The 27,271-nt window shown below is 41.2% G+C and overlaps 1 protein-coding gene across 3 annotated transcripts in view; it reads left to right on the top strand.

The window, feature by feature from the left end:
- rho-5 (rhomboid-5) overlaps positions 1-27,271 on the top strand; it is a 144,997-nt gene that overhangs the window by 42,089 nt on the left and 75,637 nt on the right. For all 3 annotated transcript variants that reach the window (XM_068228441.1, XM_068228440.1, XM_068228439.1), the window contains exons 5-9: positions 7,932-8,057; positions 8,140-8,330; positions 10,784-10,942; positions 18,174-18,357; positions 25,412-25,486. In XM_068228441.1, the coding sequence (XP_068084542.1) occupies positions 7,932-8,057; positions 8,140-8,330; positions 10,784-10,942; positions 18,174-18,357; positions 25,412-25,486 (735 nt within the window). The remainder of the gene's footprint in view (positions 1-7,931; positions 8,058-8,139; positions 8,331-10,783; positions 10,943-18,173; positions 18,358-25,411; positions 25,487-27,271) is intronic.

The raw sequence follows: 27,271 nt of genomic DNA, 5'->3' as shown, positions 1-27,271 counted from the left end.
TCAAGGGGAGGCTTTGAACTCCCTCTTTTCTAACAATGACGAAACAAGTGCATTGAAAATTCAATTTATTCTGAAAAATGCCTTGTTTAAGGTACGTTCTCTGCTGCTGTAAAGAAGAAATATTCATTGTTTCTTCAGAAGCCTAATACTTCTACGGCTTATAGACATTCAGTATTGCATATTTTTATGGGGTGCTTTGACGTGTGAGGCGAATGTTTGTAGCATTACGATACTACATTTTGATCTGCTGAAATTAAGGCTCCTATTACATTACTTTCATCATCTGCAAAGCGTTCGATAAATCCCGTGACTCCATCAGAGTGTTCTTTTTATAATCAGAAGTCGGACTGGAAACTTGTCAAATCGTCTTTAAATACTCTAACAAGTCACTGATGTAATCCATCGGCTGCCCATTGAAGTTTCTCTAATGAATGGTAGATATTTACACTGACTGATAGAGCAAATGCAACACCAAGGAGGAGTGGTTCGAAAGGGATGAAAGTTGGCGAAAAAACAGAGTCGGCACGGAAGAATAATTGATGTTTATTTCAGACCGATATGCAGGTTACACAATGCGCACGGCATCGACTCAGTAGGATGTAGGACCACCGCGAGCGGCGATGCACGCAGAAACACGTCGAGGTACAGAGTCAATAAGAGTGCGGATGGTGTCCTGAGGGATGGTTCTCCATTCTCTGTCAACCATTTGCCACAGTTGGTCGTCCGTACGAGGCTGGGGCAGAGTTTGCAAACGGCGTCCAATGAGATCCCACACGTGTTCGATTGGTGAGAGATCCGGAGAGTACGCTGGCCACGGAAGCATCTGTACACCTCGTAGAGCCTGTTGGGAGATGCGAGCAGTGTGTGGGCGGGCATTATCCTGCTGAAACAGATTATTGGGCAGCCCCTGAAGGTACGGGAGTGCCACCGGCCGCAGCACATGCTGCACGTAGCGGTGGGCATTTAACGTGCCTTGAATACGCACTAGAGGTGACGTGGAATCATACGCAATAGCGCCCCAAACCATGATGCCGCGTTGTCTAGCGGTAGGGCGCTCCACAGTTACTGCCGGATTTGACCTTTCTCCACGCCGACGCCACACTCGTCTGCGGTGACTATCACTGACAGAACAGAAGCGTGACTCATCGGAGAACACGACGTTCCGCCATTCCCTCATCCAAGTCGCTCTAGCCAGGCACCATGCCAGGCGTGCACGTCTATGCTGTGGAGTCAATGGTAGTCTTCTGAGCGGACACCGGGAGTGCAGGCCTCCTTCAACCAATCGACGGGAAATTGTTCTGGTCGATATTGGAACAGCCAGGGTGTCTTGCACATGCTGAAGAATGGCGGTTGATGTGGCGTGCGGGGCTGCCACCGCTTGGCGGCGGATGCGCCGATCCTCGCGTGCTGACGTCACTCGGGCTACGCCTGGACCCCTCGCACGTGCCACATGTCCCTGCACCAACCATCTTCGCCACAGGCGCTGCACCGTGGACACATCCCTATGGGTATGGGCTGCGATTTGACGAAGCGACCAACCTGCCCTTCTCAGCCCGATCACCATACCCCTCGTAAAGTCGTCTGTCTGCTGGAAATGCCTCCGTTGACGGCGGCCTGGCATTCTTAGCTATACACGTGTCCTGTGGCACACGACAACACGTTCTACAATGACTGTCGGCTGAGAAATCACGGTACGAAGTGGGCCATTCGCCAACGCCGTGTCCCATTTATCGTTCGCTACGTGCGCAGCACAGCGGCGCATTTCACATCATGAGCATACCTCAGTGACGTCAGTCTACCCTGCAATTGGCATAAAGTTCTGACCACTCCTTCTTGGTGTTGCATTTGCTCTGTCAGTCAGTGTATATTAAGTTATCGAAGTTAGAGGTGTGACAAACGGTTATTTTTGTGTAACTGCTACATTTTTCACTACTACAATAAAGTAACTGAAAAGTAACAGTTAAAAATAACGTCCAACGTTACTCACCTTTTATTGGTCACATCCTTGTTACGGCTTCAAGCTTGTCTCGTTCAAGCTGTGTTGTGAAGTCCCGTTCATTCACTCGCACATGCGCACACGCATCACTACACTGTTGAAAGTCGGTGGAGCAAAACACGCATTGCTGTTTGCTATAAAGTTAACGAGAGGCAGACAGCGGATGAAATGAGAAGACAACATAGCATCTTTTCTGAAATCTAGAGGAGTGAGTTAGACAATTCCCCGATCAAAGATAGAAGACAAGAAAACATGATGATCAGTCTACCGAACCCTGACACAAACCGCTACAAGAGGATCGATTAAAAAATTGAAGTAATGTTATGCTATCTATAATATCAATATGGAAAGTTAGCTTACTAATTTACTTATGGTACAAGAAAAATTATACGGTTAAAACGGATAATAATATTGTAATGTAGGTAGCCCTGCGTCCGCCTCTGTGGTGTAGTGGTTAGTGTGATTAGCTGCCACCCCCGGACGTCCGCGTTCGATTCCCGGCTCTGCCACGAAATTTTTTGAAAAGTGGTACGAGGGCTGGAACGGGGTTCACTCAGCCTCGGGAGGTCAACTGAGTAGATGTGGGTTCGATTCCCACCTCAGCCATCCTAGAAGTGGTTTTCCGTGGTTTCCCACTTCTCCTCCAGACAAATGCCGGGATGGTACCTAAGGCCACGGCCGCTTCCTTCCCTCTTCCTTGTCTATCCCTTCCAATCTTGCCATCCCCCCACAAGGCCCCTGTTCAGCATAGGAGGTGAGGCCGTCTGGGCGAGATACTGGTCATCCTCCCCGGTTGTATCCCCCGACGCAGAGTCTGAAGCTCCAAGGCACTGCCCTTGAGGCTGTAGAGGTGGGATCCCTCGCTGAGGGAAAAGCCAACCATGGAGGGTAAGCAGATTAAGAAGAGAATAAGAAGAAGAAGAAGGTAGCCCTGCGCGATGTCTAAGTCAACGATTACCCCTGAGCAGTTGAATATGTTATAACAGTTTACACTTTAGTTACCAGATGACAGAAGCAACTTACGTATAATATACTCTATAGTGTATTTGACTTACAGCAATCTCTTACAAAAGCGCTCTCACTTCGAAGACATGCGTACTATCTGAACTCTGAAGGTCACATTCTGTGTCTGTAAGCTGCTACTAGTGACAGTTTCCACTTCTCAGTTACTGTTTTCACCAGTACGTTATTCTGTTGTCGTTACTCGGTAACGGGTTATTTTTGTCCTCGTTACATTTGTAACAGTGACAAGCATGTAACTGTGACAAAGTAACTGCTACGTTATTTTTCAGCCATCTCTAATCGAAATACAGTAAACAGATCTTACAATTGGATCTACTTAAATTGATTTGTGCAAATATTACTGAATCTGCAGTCAGCTTTGGAATCGTCTTTTGAAAGCGATAGGGAATAAAAATATTTCTTTACATTATTATACAGGGTGGGCAAAATAAGAGTGGCACGGAAAGTATTTATAAGACTGACGTGGAATTGACCCTTCTTAATGAACAGGAGAAATTCCCATCACAGGAAATGCTGGAAATCGTGATTTCGATGCACCAATCGGTTGCTGTCATATGACTGCGCGTGCGAATCTCCCGTATGCTCTGTCCCGAGTACATTACTGTGTCATTACGTATGAGTGAGAGGAGCAGACGTGTTTAGCGACCGTTCCGGCCGGGAATCAAACTCGGAATCCTTCGAACCGAAGGCTACAGCGCTGACCATTCATTTATTGAGCGGACTTCTAACTCCTAATTCATAAGGTAAATTCATATTATTCCTATTAAATTCTTAGCCAGGGAGGTTGTATAGCTGAGACAATGAATGTGTAGAAGTGATATTTCACTTGGGGTTGTTTGTTTAGTGTAAAATGATGCAGTAGTTGAAAAGAAAGTCTACAGATGAATATGTAGACGTACCTTCGTTTATACGATATGAGTCAAAATAAATGACATTGAAATTATTGGTCATCTGTTACCTGGGTGACAGCCCTTAATGAAGATCAATGGTGATTGATGATGATTGATTGAAAGGCATAGTGAAGGAATTATTATTTGTACTTCTCAGTATACTGCATAAGAGACTAGTTCTCCATTTTTTTACAGTATATCGAATAAACCACAGTATTGAGTGGATGAGACGATAGAGCGCTGGGCTTCCGAGACTAGGTTGGCGGGTTCGATCCTGGCTCAGTCCGGTCGTTTTTGAAGGCGCTCAGATACGTCATCCTCATGACGGTAGATGTATTAGCGCGTACAAAGAGAACTGCGGGGTCAAAATTCCTTCGCTTCGGCGTCTCTGAAATTATTATTATTTTTATTATTAATATTATTAGAGATTATTTATTTATTTATTTATTTATTTATTTATTTATTTATTTATTTATTTATTTATTTATTTATTTATTTATCACATGCCTTTTAGTGCTGGGAGTGTCCGAGGACGTGTTCGGCTCGCCTGGTGCAAACTTTCTATTTGACTCCTATGGGTGACCTGCGCGTCTGGATGAAAGATGGTACCTAAGGCAGGGAGGGGGTGAAATTCGGTGTCGACACATAGCCTACTCCTGTCGAATAATACCAAGGGTTCTGCTCAAGGCTTTACGTCCCCATCCGACGAACGAATCACCACCAACAGCGTCATATGCCTTCACTGCATATGAACACTGAGGAGAGGTTTGGAATTGAATCATAAGTGCGGCCAGTATCCAGTATTCGGGAGATAGTAGGTTCGAGCCCCACTGTCGGTTTTCCGTGGTTTCCCATTTTCACACCAGGCAAATGCTGGGACTGTACCTTAATTAAGGCCACGGCCGGTTCCCTTCCACTCCTAGCCATTTCCTATCCCATCGTCGCCGTAAGACCTATCTGTGTCGGTGCGACGTAAAGCCAATTGTAAAAAATTGTGGAATTGAATCAAGGTTTTTGACACCCATTCAGTGATTAGAAACGATATACCACCACCTCTCCTACCCTGCCGAATAACATTCTGATGGTGTGCATTTTTGTGATCAATGGGACTCGAACCGGATAATCATGGTGTCAGACTTTATAGACTCGACACCTTAACGATCGTAACCACCAGGCGGGCTATTATAGAGATAAAATAATAATATTCGTCAGACTGTATATACAGCTCAACACAAGGGTTCAGAATAACTATAAAATTATTATTACAATTTTAATCACAATCTGATATAATATCGACAAATCATTTGTAAAGATGTGGAACACTCTCTATAAGTTAAAAATGCAGATAATGAAGAAAAGTGTTCAGAGAGTTCCTTATTATCAGACACGACGATATTACGCGGAAAGCCTGCAGAGAAACCCACTTTTGTCAGGATCCCAGCGGCGGCTCGTGACCAAATTTTCAGGGCGTTCCAAAATTTGTGTTCACGTCTGAAATATACCAAAGTAGAATGCAAATAAGTACAAAATACTTACATAAATAATTTCGCTAAAAGTTCCTTGCACGGTTGCTTCTCTACTCATAATATGGTAGAGCCCTTATAACAGAGGATGCATTTTCCCGCTCAGGCTTTGGCTGAGGCTCTGGCTTTCTGATCCAGTAATTACGAAAACCTGTTCAGAATAAGCTATTAGCGAAATCTTCCGGCGTAATGCAATAGTAACTCCTGGGAGCTGTGGCCAACAGTAACAGGGGAGGTGGCGGTCCCTTGTGGTCAACTGTAATACTATCTCTGGTTTGAGGGTGGTTGTAGACGGAAAGGCACATTCCTTACCGTGCTCCTCGCTTATGGGTATATCTGTGCATAATCTATGACGTCATCTCCATGCGCATGCGTATAGTCTTAAGGTTCTTAGCAAAGTCTCCAGTGTGCTCCCTGGCATTGCCAGTTGAAATGAACAGCTGTCATTGTAACGGAGGTTCGATATAATTCGAATGCTTTCGATCGATTGACGAAATCAGGTCGAAAAAAGGAAACAATTTTGAATTGCCGGTATCCATGAATGCGTGAATATGCGTTACAACTGGGTGCTCATGTGCTCCTGAGAGCCCACCGCCACTGCAGGACCCCACACACAAATGTCAATCCGCATCTTGCACCAAAGAGTAATCCATGTAGCATAGCTCTGGAACACAAGGATCAATTTCCACCAAACTTAGGAGACGTATGACTCTCTGAAAGAATTATACTGTGGGGGTAAGACACCACTGGCGCTGCCAGGGGGGGGGGGGGGGAGGAGGGGGGAGATATAAAATAATAGTAGTGTCGAACCCATAGTTTTCGGGGTCACTGAGATGAATAGTGACAATCTTGATGTCGTTTAGTGTCAAGTTCACCCCCCAAATGGCATGGAGGGTGAGAAGGAATGAAAAAGAAAATGCCCAAAATGACCGAGACAGTGCTGAATTCACAGTTTTTGGAGGCGCTAGGCTGATTTGTGACATTCCCAATGACAGTTATCACGTATTTTTATCGTTTATATATTTGAAAGTATCAACTATTTCCCAAATAATCCGGGCTGCCATAAGAACAAAGTTTAACCCGAAACAAAATAATCTGAAACTAAAATTTAAATTTAAACACATAACAATAACTCTAAAACTTCAAAATAGTTCATAAAATGTCAATAAACGTACCGTAACAATAAAGAAACTAGAAAAGTACACTTCACACATTATTAAGAGATAATGCAAATCTTAAAAGTAAATATTCAAAAAAGTACCCGGGCAGTGCTGGGTACTGCAGCTAGATAAGAGAAACATCACCCCGGCTCTTGGCTGAATGATCAGCGTACAGGTCGTCGGTTCAGAGGGCCTTTCTTTCGATTCCCGGCCGAGGTAGGGTTTTAACTGTGTATGGTTAATTCCTCTAACTCAAAGGCTGGGTATTTATGTTCGTCTTTTTACATACAAACTACCACTGAAACACGCAATAGTGAATGCATCCTTCCATGTACGGTTGGTGTCAGGAAGCGCATACAGCCGTAAAATAGGGACAAACTTACACGAAGTGCCTACCACAAAATATTAGGGAAGAATATGTTGAGAAATAAACATAAACACAGAGCATTTGAGCGAGAGGAATTAATCAGACGTGGATAAAATCCCCATCCCGGCCAGGAATCTAACTTTAAAGCCTCTGAACCGAAGGTACAACACGACATTGGCCATTTAACTAAGGAGTCAGATGAAAAAATGTAAATCCACAGCCTGTTTTCAGTCATTCGACCGCGTCAGGAGTGGAATGAATGAGGTCCCCATCTAGCGGCGAGAATAGAAATTGTGCCGGCTGCCGAATCCTGTCGCACTCCTTTAGGGCAATGATTAATGACTGACAGATGAAATGAAATTATATTGGAGAGTGTTTCTGGAATTAAAGATGACAGGGAAAACTGGAGTACCCGAAGAAAAACCCGCCCCGCCTCCGCTTTGTCCAGCAAGAATCTCACATGGAGTGATTGGGATTTGAACCACGCAACCCAGCGGTGAGAGACCGGCGCGCTGCCGCCTGAATCACGGAAGCTTCAGATTACAGACATAACTAAAATAAATTTCCTTCTGTGCACATATGCAATTACTGAACGATAAATCACTGATTGATTCGATAGCGAATGAAATGTTCGCCCTTATTCTGCTATTGCTCTTGTTCCCCCACACATGTATATCTGTCCACCTCCTTTCAGATGAAGTTCTGATGAACTGTAGACTGGTTTATACGCTGAAAGACCAATTGCTAACTCCATAGAAGTCAGAGAAATAATAATCCTCCATATGCAACTCCCATCTCACACTCGCGATCTCTGAGTCAGTTTGCAGAGCGCAAATTTTGTACAGTATCATTCTGCTCCATTCCGTTGTGGAAGTAACTTCTCTGATCTCCTCACCTTCTGTCTTCATCTAGTAGGAGCATGCTTACTTTTAACGATCAGGTCATCTGACATGAACTTGTTTAAATCTGCAGACGCTGAGTAGACGCCGCCCCCGCCCTGGCGCTCGCAGCCGACAGAGATCCCGCAGCTTCGCGCCCTCGGCAGTGCCGCCACCCTCGTCGACGGAAGAGCACTCCTCGTCATCGCTCGTCGACGAAGTAAGACAACTTCAACTGCTCCCAGATATACATGTGCTTATTCTAACTTGAGAATTGCTTAAAGATGTATTCTTTCCCTCAGGTGTTCTTCGAGAAGACTGTGTCTGCACCGAACAGCAGTTCTGTCAACGTCGCCCCTGGCCCATCCACCGCGGACTACGTGGAAGGAAGTGGGGGCACAGCTGAACCCTCAGGGGAGGGAGGCTTCGCCACGAGTAGGGACCAACCAGACCATCCCCACCACGTCAGGGAGCACTACACCACAAGAGAAAGGTAGGCCTCTTTTTTATTATATCCCGTTTCTGTAATAATAACAGTGAAATTAAATGGCGTTTGGCTTTTAGTGCCGGGAGTGTCCGAGGACATGTTCGGCTCGCCAGGTGCAGCTCTTTCGATATGACGCCCGTAGACGACCTATGCGTCGTGATGAGGATGAAATGGTGATGAAGATGACACATACACCCAGCCCCCGTGCCAGCGAAATTAATCAATGGTTAAAATTCCCGACCCTGGCAGGAATCGAACCCGGGACCCCTCTGACCAAAGACCAGCACGCTAACCATTTAGTCATGGAGCCGGACAGAATAACAGTAAATTATGTATATATTTAGGGTATGACCAAAGCGAATAGAAATAGCAAGTAAGAGAACTTTAACTTGCTTTCCATTACAGCAATGGAGAAACTAGTGGCTGTGAGTTGTGTGCTGTTCTGTTCTGTTCTGTTACAGTTCAGTATAATTTAATATGTTTACTATATCACAGCATGTTCTTACTCGTACTTAGTCAGCCTGTCCAGTCGAGTTCAAACACCTTTGATGAAAGACAAACACAGTTTCAAGAAAGATTCCCAAGTGTAAAATTTCTAGGTCGTATAACAATCCATATATTCTTTGCAGCAATCCATGCAACATTTATATCTGGTATATTTTAAAAATTGTGTACCATAACCATCCCACACCCTAGAACTGAGGTAAAATATTGGCATTACATAACGTAAACTTGTATAGTTTCTTAAAGAGGTCTTCTTCTTCTGTGAATTTTTCTTGAGACAGGTAACAACTGGACAGCCTGAGCATCTTGCTTCAGTTGTTCATAGCTTCTCCCTTGTTTGACATCTGTTAACATTCCAAACCTTCTTCTTCCTCTTCGTTTTCTTCCATCTATTTTTCCCTCCATCACCCTCTGTTGAAGACAATTTCTACGTAGTATGTGACCCAACTAGGATATTTCCCTCTTCTTTATCGTTTTCATCAGGTGTCTCTTCTCTACTGCTTTTTCTTAGCACTTCATCATTTCTCACTTTATCTGTCCATTCTTCTCCACAACCATATTTCAAAACTTCCCAAATACTTTGTTTCTTTCTTAATTTCCATGTTTCAGCACCATATGACAATACACTCCACACAAAACACTTTGCGAACCTCTTTCTTAAATCAATAGGGATTTCCTTAGATGTCAATGGCCTTCTCATCTTTCCAAAAGCTTCTTTTCTCTTATATATTCTACTTATTTCTTCTTTGCAGCTTCCATTCCATGTCAACAAACTTCCTAAATATCTGAATGACTTTACTTGTTCTAATTTCTTTCCCTCTAGTGTTATATTAATAGCAATCTCCTCCTTTCCTATTCTCATCACCTTAGTCTTCCCAATGTTTTATCTTCATTCCGAACTCTTAGCCCACTATCTCAATATTTTCTAACATGACTTGCAGATCTTTTTCTGATTCCGCTAATACCGCCACATCAACTCCGTATTTTATAGTCTTTATTGGTTCTCTCCCACTACAACGCCTCTTGCTTTTTATCAGTTCCTTCTGTAACAATTTTTCGGCATATGTATTGAGCAGAGCCGGTGACATGCAACATCCCTGTTTCACTCCTCTTCTGTTTCATATTCATCTACTCTAACCATCACCTTCTGATTCTTATACAACTCTTTTATCAGTCTTCTGTACCAAAAATATGTGCACAATGAAGGCGGGCAGTTTCAGCATCTCCTTTCATAAAGTTTGTAAACAACAAACTTCTTGAAATAGTTCTTCATACTGTTGCATGGTTACATAGAGGGTGTGGTTAGCTCAGTGGCTTGGCTGCTGACTTTCCACATGGATGGCAGTCCTGGGTTGGAATTTTGAAATGAAAAATTGCGTATAATCTGGAAGGACATTCGGCCTTAAACACTTAACCAAAACCAAAATGGACCTGGGTAGCTCCAGCGACCTGAGAAATATCTTGGATATGCTGAAGAAATCTTTCTATGTTGAATGGTTGCATTACCAACACTGAACTCTACCAACACACAGCAACGTCTGTCCTGCTCGCAGAAAGGAAAAACTCCGTGTGGCTAGATCTTAGTTCAAATACATGTAATATTTTACATGATAAAGACATAATTTCGAATTCTGGGACAATACTCTGTTTCTTTTTATATTGAAAACTTCATCAATTAAGGTTTTCATTTTTTCTGTAATTTCTATCCTCTAAACTCTGTCGTTTTCTTTCAAGTGTTTATATCATGTACTTACAAGTTGTTTAATGTATGTCTTTCTTATCAGTTTCTGATGATTTGATTAGAAAATCTCTTTTATATCGTTTATATTGATCACCCACTCAAATAAATTTGGAACTGGGTTGCATGTTGACCGACTGAAAGATCAACAGGTTTATAAGCTTGAATGATATTTTAAATAGTTGTCCTCATATTCCTTCCCATTGTTTGTCATCAGAGCACCTAGCTGGCGGCGAACACCAGATCGGTTCGAGTCTGTGACAGAGTCTGGACCGGAAGTGGGTTGTTCTCGGATATGGAGTCGGGTTCTCGACAGAGTGTTTGACAACTCAGACCGCCGTCAGTATGGCATGGGGATCATGGGGCGCATGTTTGGGTAAGTACAAAACATCTTGATAAATTGCTTTGGTTGATTTTCCTGTGTACTATAGCAAATGATGATCACTTTTATCATTTACAAAGGGATATTTTAGGCCCATTGATATGCTATTTAAGCCCCATACTTCTATAATATTGTTCTCTCCTAAATAAGATTCAGATATCAAGACTGAAGTGGTTTGGTCACATGAAGAGGATGCCAGTAAACAGAACTGCAAGGAAGGAATTTGACAGAAAGGTAGAAGGAAGACGACCCGTGGGAAGGCCACGAAGGAAATGGATAGATTTAGTTAAGAGCGATGTAATGCTGAGAGGTCATGATTGGGACAAGTTGGTGGAGGAAGAATGGTACAAGGACAGAATGAGATGGAGGAGGCTCATATACCACACCCGGGAAACTGGAGATGGTTTAGGATGATGATGATGATGATGACTTCTATAATATTGTTAAATCCTGAGGGTTTAACGTTGGAAGACATTTGTGTTCTAACTCAGCTCCATCCGAGACTCCTGTTGATTAAAGTATTCATAGGACAGGTTCCATTAAAAGGAATGGTATAGTAGTAATGAAGAAGTCATACTTGAACAGAGACATAGGATAGCAGGAACCAAGCGAGTTGACTACTTGGTATGAGTTGTGTTACTGTAAGCTTGTATTTAGGAGACGGTGGATTCAAAGCTCATCATTGGCAAACCTGAAGATGCTTTTCCATGGTTTTCACCTTAATTAAGACTGCTAATTTCCCCTCCTATCCCTTTCCTATCACATTATCACAGAAAACTATTTGCATTAGTGTAATGTTGAATATATAGCTTTCTTTCTTTCTTTCTTTCTTTCTTTCTTTCTTTCTTAATCCATTTACCCTCCAGGATTGGTTTCTCCCTCGGCCTCAGTGATCCTACCTCTACCGCCTCAAGGGCAGTGCCCTGGAGCGTGAGACTTTTGGTCGGACGATACATCTGGGGAGGAAGACCAGTACCTTGTCCAGTAAAATATATAACAAGAAGTAAAATATTCAGGAGATGAGAAGCATGTAGTTAAAATACTAAGGACCTACCAACAGTCCCAATTATGGTACTATACTTATTTAAATATAAAATATAAGACAACTTTGAGACAACCATCACACTTGACATGGAGAACATAAGTGTAGCTACCGTAGGTTTTTTGTAGGTACGTGTGGTGCTTCATTACAGGCACAGTGCCAGTGGGGATGGTTGTCTTTAGTGGAATTCATCATGGCAGTGCTCCTTCTGATATCACAAATGTAAGAATCATTGTTGGACTGCATATCAACATACAGAAAACCAAAATTTATGATAGATGACAGAACTAATAAATTTATCATCAAAAATTTCTGACAGAAGAGCAGCATTACAAAAATTTTGTGAAGTTTGGGTTGGGAAGATTTGGGAGAAAGGAGACAAGCTGCTTGAGTAAGTGGTATATTCCGAGCTGTCAGTGAAGAGATGGCGTGGAATAATGTTAGTGGACGAATACGTTTGAGTGGTGTTTTTAAAAGTAGGAAAGATCATAATATGAAGATAAAGTTGGAATTCAAGAGGACAAATTGGGCCAAATATTTGTTTATAGGAGGAGGAGATAGGGATTGGAATAATTTACCAATAAATTTTCAATTTCAAATTTTCAATATATTTCTGAAATGCTTTGCAATTATGTAAGAAAAAGCTAGGTAAATAATTGATAGGGAATCTGCACCTGGGCAGCAGTCCTAATGCCAATCATTGATTGATTGATTGAATATTCAGTCTTCAAGCCAAGATAATTTTCTCATTAATTAGCAACAGTTTCATGTTTGCAATTAATAATCGGTATCATTGAGTCATCATTATCCACTTCCTTTGTCCAGCCCCTGCCGGGTTAGGATGTTTGAGGCACATTTCCACCTTCCTAAATCCTACCACTGTTGTTTCTCTTTTACTGTGATCCAGTCAAGGTTTCTTCTAATTATGCTGTTCTTGATTGTTTTCAATTACCTTAGTCTTGGTCTCCCCCTTGCCCTCCCTCCTTTTATCTGGGCCTCTATCATCTGCTTCGATATCCTTCCCTATTCCATCCTTTTAACATGTCCAAACCATCAAAGTTTATCCCTCTTCATTCTGTTGAAAAAATTGTCCACTCTGATTTCCTTTCTGACATCCCTATACCTTAATCTGTCCTTTCTTCTCTTTTCTATCATACTTCTTAAGAATTTCACTTCCCTAGCCTGGATTTTATTCTCCTGCATTTTTGTCAGCATCCAGGTCTACACTGCTGCATATGTCATTATTGGGCAATAGTACATGTTATACATCACCTCTTTATACTTCATTGGTACTTCCTTCCTCCACACCACGTTTCTCACACTCTGGTAGAATCCATTCCTCTGCTGAATCCTTTTAATGATCTCCATATCCCACCGTGCATCCTGCATCACTTCACTTCCCAAGTGCTTGCAGCTTTCCACAATTTCAAGGTTTTCTCCTTTTATTTTTATTAATAATTTCTCTTCCCTGTCTCCTCTGTTCTGTGTCTATGTAAAATAAGATAATGGTGATTTTTACAGTGATGACTTCAGAATGATCTGTAGTGATAGTACAAGTGGAGGCAGTAATGGAGTAAGGCTGCTAATTAGATGTAACTGGGCAAGAAATGTGACTAACACCTATCACATTAATGAGAGAATTCTAGTTACAACAATCAAAACAAATTCCAGAAATCTGGTTCTTGTTCAAGTGTACTTTCCAATATCAAACAACTCAGATGAAGTTATAGAAGAAATGTATGAGAACATTGATGAAATATGGAATCTGACAAAGGAATCAGATAATGTGATAATCATGGGAGATTTCAGTGCTCTTGTTGGAATGTAACCAGACCGAGAAGGAATTGGGGAAGTTTGGTCTAGGTGTCAGGAACAAATGAGGGGAGAGCTTACTAGACGTCTGTGATCAGTACAATATGATTGTGACAAACACGTTATTTGATATTCCATTATGCAGGAGATACACATGGAAAGCCCCAGGTAATGCTGTACGTTATCAAAATGAGTATATCCTTGTAAAGATATTGCAATCAAGTCAAAACAAGTCACAGCTATCCTGGGGCAGAGACTGACAGTAACCATTGCCTAGTTATGGTCAAATGCAGTATCCAACTGAAAAGAATTGATCATCAAAAAGCAAAACCTTTAGATTTAGCCAAGCTAACAGACCATCAAACTACGGATGTAAGAATTTAAAACAAAAATAAAACAAATGAATTAACCAAAGGAAATGAAGAATTGAAATGGTATACAGTACTATAAAAGGAAGCTTGCCAGGTGTAGCACATGAGACAATGGGAGCAAGAAGACTGGAACCAAGAAAACCATGGATTACCAGAGAAATATTGGATCTGATAGCAAAAGGAAATCAGTACAGGGGAGGTAACATAATAGAAAGCCAAGAACTATACAGAGAAGTCATAAATCAAATGACAATTCTGTGTAAAAGAGCAAAAGAGGCGTGGATGGTCGAGGTAACTGAGAATATTAGAAAATATATTGTTGAAGGAGAGTCGGGCAGAGCATATAGGAGCATTAAAGTATTAAACTGGAAACCTAAAGTGAAAAGCTCTGTCGTAAGAGAAAAATGGGAAAATATTAAGAGATAATGATGACATCAGTGCATAGTGGAAGGAACACCTTAAACAACAGCATGAAGGAGATATTGTGCTGAATGACCTAAGGTGTATTGAACTAGAACCTGAAGAAGATGAAGATAATAAAAGTCCTACAATCACAAGGAGTATGAATCAACACTTCAGCGATTACATGAAAATAAAGCTACTGGTCCAGATAATATATCTGGAGAACTGCTAAAGAATATGGGAGAGAAATTGAAAGAACTTCTATATGCCATGATATACAGATGCCATGATGATGGTGAAATTCCAGAAGATTTCATCAAAAGCAAAAGGGTCATGATACGAAAGAAGGGAAGTAGTGCAGAATGTTCTGATCACAGAACCATACATCTGCTCTGTCATACACTGACTGACAGAGCAAATGCAACACCAAGAAGGAGTGGTCAGACCTTTATGCCAATTGCAGGGTAGACTGACGTCACTGAGGTATGCTCATGATGTGAAATGCGCCGCTGTGCTGCGCACGTAGCGAACGATAAATAGGACACGGCGTTGGCGAATGGCCCACTTCGTACCGTGATTTCTCAGCCGACAGTCATTGTAGAACGTGTTGTCGTGTGCCACAGGACATGTGTATAGCTAAGAATGCCAGGCCGCCATCAACGGAGGAATTTCCAGCAGACAGACGACTTTACGAGGGGTATGGTGATCGGGCTGAGAAGGGCAGGTTGGTCGCTTCGTCAAATCGCAGCCCATACCCATAGGGATGTGTCCACGGTGCAGCACCTGTGGCGAAGATGGTTGGCGCAGGGACATGTGGCACGTGCGAGGGGTCCAGGCGCAGCCCGAGTGACGTCAGCACGCGAGGATCGGCGCATCCGCCGCCAAGCGGTGGCAGCCCCGCACGCCACATCAACCGCCATTCTTCAGCATGTGCAAGACAGCATGTTCCAATATCGACCAGAACAATTTCCCGTCGATTGGTTGAAGGAGGCCTGCACTCCCGGCGTCCGCTCAGAAGACTACCATTGACTCCACAGCATAGACGTGCACGCCTGGCATGGTGCCGGGCTAGAGCGACTTGGATGAGGGAATGGCGGAACGTCGTGTTCTCCGATGAGTCACGCTTCTGTTCTGTCAGTGATAGTCACCGCAGACGAGTGTGGCGTCGGCGTGGAGAAAGGTCAAATCCGGCAGTAACTGTGGAGCGCCCTACCGCTAGACAACGCGGCATCATGGTTTGGGGCGCTATTGCGTATGATTCCATGTCACCTCTAGTGCGTATTCAAGGCACGTTAAATGCCCACCGCTATGTGCAGCATGTGCTGCGGCCGGTGGCACTCCCGTACCTTCAGGGGCTGCCCAATGCTCTGTTTCAGCAGGATAATGCCCGCCCACACACTGCTCGCATCTCCCAACAGGCTCTACGAAGTGTACAGATGCTTCCGTGGCCAGCGTACTCTCCGGATCTCTCACCAATCGAACACGTGTGGGATCTCATTGGACGCCGTTTGCAAACTCTGCCCCAGCCTCGTACGGACGACCAACTGTGGCAAATGGTTGACAGAGAATGGAGAACCATCCCTCAGGACACCATCCACACTCTTATTGACTCTGTACCTCGACGTGTTTCTGCGTGCATCGCCGCTCGCAGTGGTCCTACATCCTACTGAGTCGATGCCATGCGCATTGTGTAATCTGCATATCGGTTTGAAATAAACATCAATTATTCGTCCGTGCCGTCTCTGTTTTTTCCCCAACTTTCATCCCTTTAGAACCACTCCTTCTTGGTGTTGCATTTGCTCTGTTAGTCAGTGTATATCCAAAATACTACTATCAATTATAAAGAAACAGGATAAATAACAAATTAAATTTACAAATTGATCACAAGTTCGTCTTTAGGACAGGGATGGGAACAAGAGAAGCCACCTTAGCTCTTCGAACAATATTAGAAAGGATGTTGGAGATGAATAGGAACACCTATGTAGCATATGTAAATATTGAAAAGGCTTTCAATAATGTGAGCTAGTACAAACTGTTTAAAATTCTTAAAGCTATGGGTTTGGACTGGAAAGACAAGAGACTCATACTGCTACTCTATAAAGGACAAAAGACAGATCACGATGGTAGATATCGGAGGAAGTATCCAGATAGCAAAAATTGGTAAAGGTGTAAGGCAAGGCTTCTCTCTCTCACCACTACCTCTTTAATGTGTTCATTGAAGAAGCCTTAAATAAGTATAAGGCAAATACAAAAGGAGTTAAAATAAATGGGCACCATATCCAATGCATTCGATTTGCAGATGACATAGCAGTTGTATCAGACTCCAAGAAGGAACTGTCCAAGATGCTTAATGTATTGTCATCAGCATTGTCAGATTCATACTTAAACATTAATCTTTAAAAAAACTAAGGTATTAGGTATGAGTAAACATCCTGAACGAATTCACACCAACATCAAGCTTGGTGATGAGATAGTGGAACAAGTCACCGGTTTCCCATATCTAAGAAGTCTGGTCACCAATGACAGCAAGTGCAGCAAAGAGATCAAAAGGCGAATAGTAATAAGAGAAATATTTTAATCAGTGCAAATTTAGATTTTGGAATTAGGAAAAATTGAGATTTCTCTTGTATGGAGTGTGCTATTGTATGACTGTGAATCTTGGACAATCAGAGATCAGGATTGTAAATGACTGGAAGCATTTGAGATGCGGGTCTGGAGACAAATGCTATGGATTAAATGGATTGAAAAGAGAACAAACGAAATCATTCTGCAAGAAATTCAGGAAATCTAATGATACAGAAAAGAAGAGCTAAATTCACAGGCCACATCTTGCAACACAATACATTTCTTACCAATCTGATGGAAGGGGAAAAGCACAGGGAAGAAAGGCCAAAGATGACCGAGGAAAAATTCCTTCAAGATTTGGCACAGTCTTCATTATGGCTGGTAATATGAAATGAAGTGAGGAGCTGAGGGCAGAGAACAATGGTTGCATAGACAAGGCATTGCCTTTAGACACTAATGATGATCTCCTCTAGTCAACACCATTGTCTTACTCTTTTCCACACTGATTTTCATTCCATAATTTTCAATAATCTCACACAGTATGTCAAATTTCCCCTCTGTGCTCCCCACACCACAATATCTACAAACAGCATTACCTTCAGCTCCCTGTCCCCATGTTTTACCTTTGTCTTCTTCACCATGTCATCCATAACCATTATGAATAACAGTGGTGATGGTACACTTCCCTGTCGTACTCTAGTTTCATTCCAAAACCACCGCGTCCTCCTCACATGTGTCTGGACACAGTTGCAATAATTTTTGTACATTGCTTGCTCAAGTTCTATCACTTGTTTTCCAAATCTTTTCTATTGCATTCCTTACCATGCCATATCATTGAGTACCGGTAATGAGTTTGTTTTCTTTTTCACTCTCAACAGCTGGGTCTAGAGATTTCCTCAAATGAAACACATAAATACATATTATATTACCTGGTACATTCTATATATTCCCCTTTCATTCCTTCCACATGTCCACATGTCACCTCGATATAATCTTAATCCAGTTTAGTTTACGTGTGTTGTATTTGTTCCAGGCGCTCCATGAAGCGCTCGGTGGCGAATAAACCAGCCGTGAGAGAACAGCTCGATGACATGGAGGACCACCGTCCATTCTTCACCTACTGGGTCACCACAGTGCAGGTGCTCATTCTCATCATATCACTGGCTTGCTACGGAATGGGGCCCGTTGGCATCGACCTCTACAGCCGTTCTGGCCAGGTCAGTACTGTAATAGCTTTCTACAGCTTATCCCGGTTATTTCTGGAATCACTAGAGCAACCCAGGCTCATTTTCATTTTGCCTTGCAGTTTAAGACTTGATACCTTCCTGATGCCATGTGAATTTTTTGATTAAAATCTCCGTCCAGGATCAGCTGGTATTCGAATCTCAGCCTTCCGGATCGGAAGCTAGCAGATAAGCCACTGAGCTAATCACATACTGAAGAGCTCAATATAAATTCTTATTACTGGAATGTTTCAAATCATAGCTTTGTTTTCCAAAGTCACGATACATCAGTATACTCAATCCGAGGAAGGAAAATACAGAGGAAGGCTGACTTTTCAAAACTATTTTACTTTATGTCATCATCAGTCTGTAAGGAAATGGAAGAAGTACAGTGTCATCTCACCTTTGACTCCTCTTTCTCACTGACTGTCCATAAAAATATTCCTTACTTTTTCATCTTGAATCTTGGCAGAATAAGTTAACATTGAAGTGTTCATAAATGCAAGATATCCATGATAGTAGATTTACTGACCCATTACAGAGCACTCCTCTGGACTAGAGATCTTTTTTCTGTATGCAAGTACTTGTCCACCAACATTGCTTAGAACTGAACAAGAACATCTGTGCATGTTTCATAGACTATGAAAAGACATTCAACAAAGTCCAGCATGAGAAGACGATGGAGATCCTGCAGAACATTGGACTTGACACCCAAGTCAAGTCAAGAGTAGGCAAAGCTTTATCTGACCCTGTAACAATTAAGAGGGGAATTCCTCAAGACAGTATTATTGGACTTTTATATTTTCTTCAATATATATACCGGTATGTATAAAATAAGAGTTTTTTCTGTACATTGCTCAGAATTTTAAAACAATGGTATTTCTGTATCGGCCGTGTCCACAGTAACAAGGAAATGCACTGTTTACTTTTCCGTAATGTCTGTCTGTATGTCTGTATGTACACGAATCACGAGAAAACGACTGAAGAGAATTTAGTGAAAATCGGTATGTAAAGTCAGGGAATGAGCCACTACAGTCTAGGCTATAAATAATTTTATTCACGCTGAGCAAAATGGTAGTTATGGGGAGGGCCAAAAATTTAATTCTCAAATATTTATGTTATTAGTTGTCCTAGCGATAAATACTGCATATCTAAAGTTAAATAGAATTAAATTTCTGATCATTTATGTTTTAGTCAGTTTTACCACACTGACTGTGATAGGAGTGGTATTTCAGAGTCGGAAGAAAACTAAATGTGAAGGCCTACAATATCGAAAGCTCATGAAATTCATCAACAATAACATTACGTTGACCATTGTTTGTTATAATGTTCTTTGTCTCTTATGATGCCACTCATCTGTAATAGATAAGATTCTGCGTAACGAGTATAACAGTCTGCCTGAATATTGGCAGGAAATAGCAGGGAAGTTAGATAACTTTCTTCTCTAGCCTACCAATTCTGTCCTTCATACATTTTCTGATACTGCTGGTACGTAACACACTGGGTCATCATGGCATTCCAGCTATTCAATCCTTAATCTGAGGCACTGATCAGAATGAGCAGTGTGCAAATTTAAGGGAATAATGGCAGAGGAGTGTTCAGGGCTGCCTGCGGCCTGGTCATTCAATCTCTGGAACTTTGGACTGTTAGATCGGCAGCATACTACTGTTCGTTAAAAGTGAGAAAATGTGGGGTTTTTCATTTGATCGAGTATTTCATATGATACCATTGCTTTTCATCATGACATTCCTACTGGCGTCATTGTAATGATCTGTGTTGATTTCAGTTGGGAAAACCACTAAGATAGTCTTTCTGAGGATGTAAAAAGGCAGGTGGAGAGTGAGAGTCTGCCATTATAAGGAAAATTCCTCAACTTGATTGTGACTGATGGTAGGCTAGAAGGTCTACCATTATAATGAAAATTCCCTAACCCAGTTTTCACATAAAAAAAGACATTTGGCGACTTCCCCGTTGCATTTCTAGGGTAACATTAAGAGATGTGCAATTTAAGACAATCTTACTTACAACGTGTACAGTACGTAACCTAAAAATCTGTACAAAATGTAGAATTCCATAGCGAAACACGGCTACATCAGCTAGTATATGTATAAATGATATGAGTAAAGAAGTGGAATCAGAGATTAAGCTTTTTGCGGATGATGTTATTCTGTATAGAGTGTTAAATAAGTTACAAGATTGTGAGCAACAGCAAAATGACCTTGATAATGTTGTGAGATGGACAGTAGGCAATTGTTGTTGTTGTTGTTTTTGTTATTGTTATTGTTATTATTGTTATTATTTATTTATTTATTTATTTATTTATTTATTTATTTATTTATTTATTTATTTATTTATTTATTTATTTATTTATTTATTTATTTATTTATTTATTTATTTATTATATGATGCTTACAAGACAATAAGAATTACATTAAATTATATTCTTACATATATACATTTTACAGCATTAGGACCATTTTCAAATATGCATAGACAGGTCTGCAATTCATCTAATTCCTTCTGGAGATGCTGAGTGGAGTTCATCGAAAGAGCTGGGATATGCACGTAGAGGGCACTCCTGCACAATATGCTGATGGTTTGTAATTTAAAACTGCAGTCACATTGGGGAGAATTTATCCAATCCCATTGATATAGGGCTGCACCAGTTCGACCAGTACGACATCGAATCCTGTTTAACCTTGACCAGACTGTTTGAGTTAGATTAAAGCCAGCAAGCCTTGTAGTGGGATCACTGATTGAAAGTAGGCCATGAGGTGTCAAGTTTAACCATTCATCTCTCCAGGTATTTCGGAGGTTGAACCTGGTTGACGTAAGATCTACAGCTGTCTTGCCGTCTTGCAAGCTGGCTTTCTTGATTTCAATCTCGGTTTCGAAAGACGTTTGACATCATAATTAATTGGAAGAGCATCATTTTCCATGTTCCTGCACCACAGGTGAACAAGATCTTGCTGTCTGCTAAGATGGGGTGGAGCGATGTAACATAGTACAGGCAACCACTTGGAGGGAGTACAACGCAGAGTACCAGAGATGATACGCATTGTCTGGCGAAGTTGAATATCCACTAGTTGGCACTGAGAGCTATTTAACCAAATGCCTGCACAATATTCAGCTGGGGAATATACAACAGCCAAAGCAGTAGTTCTGTGTGTACTGGTGCCGGCACCTCCATGATACTGCAGCTAACCTACTAAGTATGTTGTTACGACTTTTCAGTTTTGCAGCCGTTTTTCCAATATGATTTTGGTAGGTCAGTGTCCTGTCCAATGTCACAACTAAGTACTTAGGACAGCTATTGTGCTTTAGGTATTGATTCCTAAACTTCACTCTAGGTTGATGGTTTGCTTGTAGGTGACTAAGGTGAAATGGCAACCTCAGATTTTGAGGCATTTGGCTGGAGCCGCCAGTTTCTGAAGTACTCATCCATCTTCCCAAGATCTGCATTTAATATATCCTTCAGCTTCATCAAAGGTGTTAGCTTGAATTGTAAGATTTATATCATCTGCATAGATGAATTTGCGAGATAGAGTTTCGGGTAAATCATGAGTATACAAGTTGAATAGCAGAGGGGATAGAACGAATCCCTGTGGTAGGCCATTATTGATTGTATGGAACCTGTTCCGAACATTTTCAGTTAGAACTTGGAATAGCCTGTTACTCAGCATATTGCCAATCACTGTGATTATTTTAAGGCAAGGAACTGCCTTTATAAGTTCGAGGAGAATTCCACTTCTCCAGACTGTGTCATACGCTGCTGAGAGATCCAGGAAGGTAGAAGCACTTTTGAGCTTCTTCTCAAAACCAACTTCTAGGTAGGAAGACAGGGCAAGAACTTGATCACTGCAGTCTCGTTTTTAGCGAAATCCAGCTTGTTCAATAGGAATCAGTGACTCAATTGCAGGAGCAATTCTAATCAGTAAGAGCCTTTCAAGTCATTTGTAGGTGACACTAAGTAAGGAAATTGATCTGTAGCTTTGAGGTATCTTTGGATCCTTCCCTGGTTTTAATATTGCAATAATTTTGGCCTTCTTGAAAGATGGAGGCAGATGTCCCAAATTCAAAATGGAACTGAAGAAGGTCGTAAGCCATTGCTTGGTTGCTGGGCCACACTTCTTAAGGAACTCTGGATAAACACCAACAAATCCTGCTGCTTTGCCTGTCTGGAGACCATCTAAACCCTTTTGTATCTCTTCTAAAGTGAATAGCTGTGGTTTGACTTCCTGTTTTAACATTGAATTTCAATCATATCTTTCTACTGAACTTCTTGTGTCCTACAGTTTTAGATGTAGAAATGAGGTGGTTAAATATGGATTCTACATTGATACATGAATTCTTTCTCGGTGGTATAGATGTTGGGTCCAGTTTTCGTATGAGGGACCATGCAGTAGGCAATGGTATGATGATAAACAGGGTTAAAAGTCAGGTTATGAGTTTCACAAATAGGAAACGTCCACTCACTTTTAATTACTGCATTGATGGGGTGAAAGTTTCTTATGGGGATCACTGTAAGTACTTAGGTGTTAATATAAGGAAAAATCTTCATTGGGGTAATCACATAAATGGGACTATAAATAAAGGGTACAGATCTCTGCACATGGTTATGAGGGTGTTTAGGGGTTGTAGAAAGGATGTAAAGGAGAGGGCATATAAGTTTCTGGTAAGGTTCCAACTAGAGTATGGTTCCTGTGTATGGGACGCTCGCCAGGATTACTTGATTCAAGAACTGGAAAAAATCCAAAGAAAAGCAGCTTGATTTGTTGTGTGTGATTTCTGACAAAAGAGTAGCGTTACAAAAATGTTGCAAAGTTTGGGCTGGGAAGACTTGGGAGCAAGGAGACGAGCTGCTCGACTAAGTGGTATGTTACAAACCATTATTCTTGTCATGATTCCATATTTAAAATAGCTAATCACAAAGTTTACACAAATGTGTATTTGACCACACAATATTGGAATAAATTGTATTGAATAGGTGGTATTAAAATTACTCCTTGTGTAAACTTTGTGATAAGAGGTATGTTCCGAGCTGTCAGCGGAGAGTTGGCATGGAATGACATTAGTAGATGAATAAATTTGAGTAGTGTCTTTAAAGTAGGAAAGATCAAAATATGAAGATAAAGTTGGAATTCAAGAGGACAAATTGGGGCAAATATTTGTTTATAGGAAGGGGAGTTAGGGATTGGAATAACTTACCAAGGGGGATGTTCAATAAATTTCCAATTTCCTTGAAATCATTTAAGAAAATGCTAGGAAAACAACAGATAGGGAATCTGCCACCTGGGCGACTGCCCTAAATGCAAATCAGTAGTGATTGACTGAAGTCATTTGGATCATTGCCAGTTTGTGCTGGGGTCAAAAAGCAGCAAACAGAATTGAGGAAAACCTGTCAGAAGAAACAGATACCCACCGCGGGATTCGACAAGGCTGTGTATTAACACCTCTACTCTTCAACATTTACTCAGAGTTTAACTTCTCAGAAGCTCTAGAAGAACCATCTACCATAGGTATTATTATCAGTGGAGAGCGTCTGAACAACCTCCATTACGCGAATGACACAATGTTGCTAGCAGACAATGTAGAGGGCCTTCAGGTATTATGAAACAAAGTGAGCGTGGCTTGCAACAGTAGAAGATTGAAGATAAACATTAAGAAAACTCTGTTTTTGGTCATCAGTAAACAGCAAAATGTCCACACCAACTCACTCTCGGCAATGGGACCAACACTAAGATAAACCAATATCAGTACCTAGGATGTTACCTCAAGAAGACTGAAGTCATGTTAAGCATCAAAAAGCTCTGCTGAGATTGCAGCCAAGAAATTTGAGTTTCCATTGAAAGTGTGAGAACCATCTTCATGCAGATGAGGAAATTGCCCACCAACCACAACCTGCAACTGAACCTAAGGCTCCATTAGGTCTGTGCCTACATCTTTCCGACACTACTGTATGGAATGGATGGATGGACACTTACTCAGGCTCCCTGCAAGAGACTGGACGCATTCGAAATGTGGGTGTACAGAAGGATGCTTCGCATTTTGTAGACAGACAGAATTCAGAATTCTAAAGAATTGGATTGGCTGGGAAAGACCAAAGTCATGTTAACCATCAAAAAGTGGAAGCTGGAATACTTCGGCCATGTAATGCGGAATGACGAGTACAGAATCCTCCAACTTGTCACAGAAGAATAGAAGGACATAGAAGACCTCACAATTGATATGTGGTATGTTTCGAGCTGTCAGTGGTGAGTTGGTGTGGAATGACGTAAGAAGACAAATGAGCTTGAGTGGAGCTTTCAAATGTAGGAAAGATCATAATGTGAAGATAAAGTTGGAATTCAAGAGGACAGATTGGGGCAAGTATTCATTTATAGGATGAGGAGTAAGGAACTTGAATAAATTATCAAGGGGAGTGTTCGATAAATTTCCAAGTTCGTTGAAAATGTTCACCTGAATTTTTCTCAAATAAATTATAGGGAATCTGCCACCTGGGTTACAGCCCTAAATGCAGATCATTGATGATTGATTGAACACTCATTGATGGGCTATCTTGACAGAGATGTAGGAGGTAAGGGAAAAGAATAAATCTAGGTACATACACGAAAAGTGAAGAAACATAAGAAAAAGATAAATACAGACAGTAAAAGTTAGGAACAGACACAAAAGGAGAAAAGGTTCCTAACATAATAATGTAAACATTGGAAAGGGCCAAACATGTGTCAAATCAAGTCAACATTTAAGTTATAGAAAGGTTTCAAAAGTAGACCCCAATCAGTTGATGGCAAAACCAACTCTATGGCTGTGGGTAACATCTATGTTCTTCTGTACCCAATAAAATGTAAAATCTCCTCCATGCTTCTTGAAGGTTTATCACTTCTCTCTTATGAACTCATTTCATCAAAATTATTAATACAATTGCATTCTACCATGAAATGTGTGATGTTCTTTTTTATTTCCTTCCTTTCTTCTGAGTGCTTAAACTTTTCATGATATGGTCCTTATTTCTGTCAGGTAAAAGCATCTGTGTGCTACGTTTCAGGTGTTGGTGACGAGCCTATCCTTGCAGCAGGTAGACTACCAGGAACCTGCTAACTTCTGGATTGGACCAAGAGCAGTAAGCATCTCTCATATATCTTATTGGCGTACATCTGCAGCTCAGCTCCGCCTGCATGTTATAACAATAGACTGTTGGCATACTGATGACTAAACATGGACAGTCAGTTAAAATTTGTTATGTAGCAAATAATCTACACCATTGAATAACCCTCAATTGTAAGAGTAGAAATCAAGAAAACTATACCCTATATCTTACCTTTAATTTAATACAGTCGAGTTTTAATTTAATACAGGAAAATTCACCATCTTTTCTTTGTAACCACCTGGAAATCATTGAGCAGTGCTCATTTTCTTCCAGAAGACAAATTCATTGTGATTATAAATCTTGTTACCCAGCCCGACTAGATTTGAAGCCTGTGATGCCGAGCTCCCTGGCTATAACTAAAATGTTTAGCTGACACATTTCACTTGTAACTGCATATCCATATTGCCTCTTTTCATTCACATAGTTGCATAGCCTATTTTTGACATTTGGATACTTTGCTTTTTGGCTGCGAAACACCTGTTGTTTACTGAATGTTCCGTGGAGTCAAGTTTTTCTTTTTGCCAGTTACGAATAGCTTTCACTCATATAATAATTTTGTGTTTTCCAATATTCTCTACATCTTCATTAATGTGAACATTTTCTTTAGCCATGAGTGAGCAATAGTTTGTTGCACTTGCAACCAAACTTAACATCCTTCACACCTCTCTTCTAACTAGGTAACTGACACCATGTATTCTGCTGAGGTATAATGGGACTCGCCCTTATCCTAAGTAATGTGCGCACTTGCTTCATTTTGGTGCCAGCATTTGAAAAAATATGCACAGAGTATTCATACACATATAGACAGTAATTTAAAGCAGACCCAACCAACAGCTGGAAACTGCAGATGATGATGATGATGATGATGATGATGATGATGATGATGATGATGATGATGATGATGATGATATACAGTAATTTCTGTCCTTGGGTTATTAAAACTCACCCTGAAAATTTGATGCTGGGAGATCAGATTAACTAATTTACAAAATGTCAATTGTATTGTGTGCACACACTATTTTTGGTCAAAATTGTGCAAGGAGAAATAAGAGGGGAACTTGTCCACTGATGGAATCAGAAACTGGCCTTGACCTAGTGTGGGCTATGTTTAGCTGAATGAAGCCTAACATAACTCACTGTGTAATACAGTGGAGTATTGCATAATTGTCTCCTGAGTTCAGTGTTAGAAGTACTGGTATGTTCATGGCTTACTCAGCGCAGAAATACATTTGACAAAAATTAAATGCTTATCACACAGCTGTAAACTACAAGGAAAACATTGAATGATATGTAAACCAACAGTTCACAACACACAGGACAGTGTGCCACAACAACAAAGAAAAATATGCCCTTCTGCAAACCTAATAACAGTATGTCATCCCAGTGGAGGGGCATATAAATGGTGGATTTGAAGATAAAATATCTTTGGAAATCATCTAGGAATGAAATTATAACCTGAAATATCTTTCAGTATTAAGCAATGATACACCTCAGTGTTAACATTTTAAGTGGATTCTTTTCCCCTAATGGAGGAAATACCACTAAAATCTATCATGCAGCATCTGTTCTCCAGGCCTCATTGAAATTTGGTGATTACTGATTAGGTATAAAACACCTGTGGGTGTGGTGGACCCACTATAATCTTCCATAATCTACGAAAATGAAAATGAAAGTCCACAGCCTATTTCCAGTCATTCGATTGGGTCAGGAATGGAATGAATGAAGCCCCACCTAGCGGCGAGGATAGGAATTGCGTTG

Source organism: Anabrus simplex, chromosome 6, assembly GCF_040414725.1.
Source record: "Anabrus simplex isolate iqAnaSimp1 chromosome 6, ASM4041472v1, whole genome shotgun sequence".
NCBI lineage: Eukaryota > Metazoa > Arthropoda > Insecta > Orthoptera > Tettigoniidae > Anabrus > Anabrus simplex.
The sequence above is the reverse complement of the archived record's forward strand: the minus strand, read 5'-3'. Positions and strand labels throughout refer to the sequence as shown.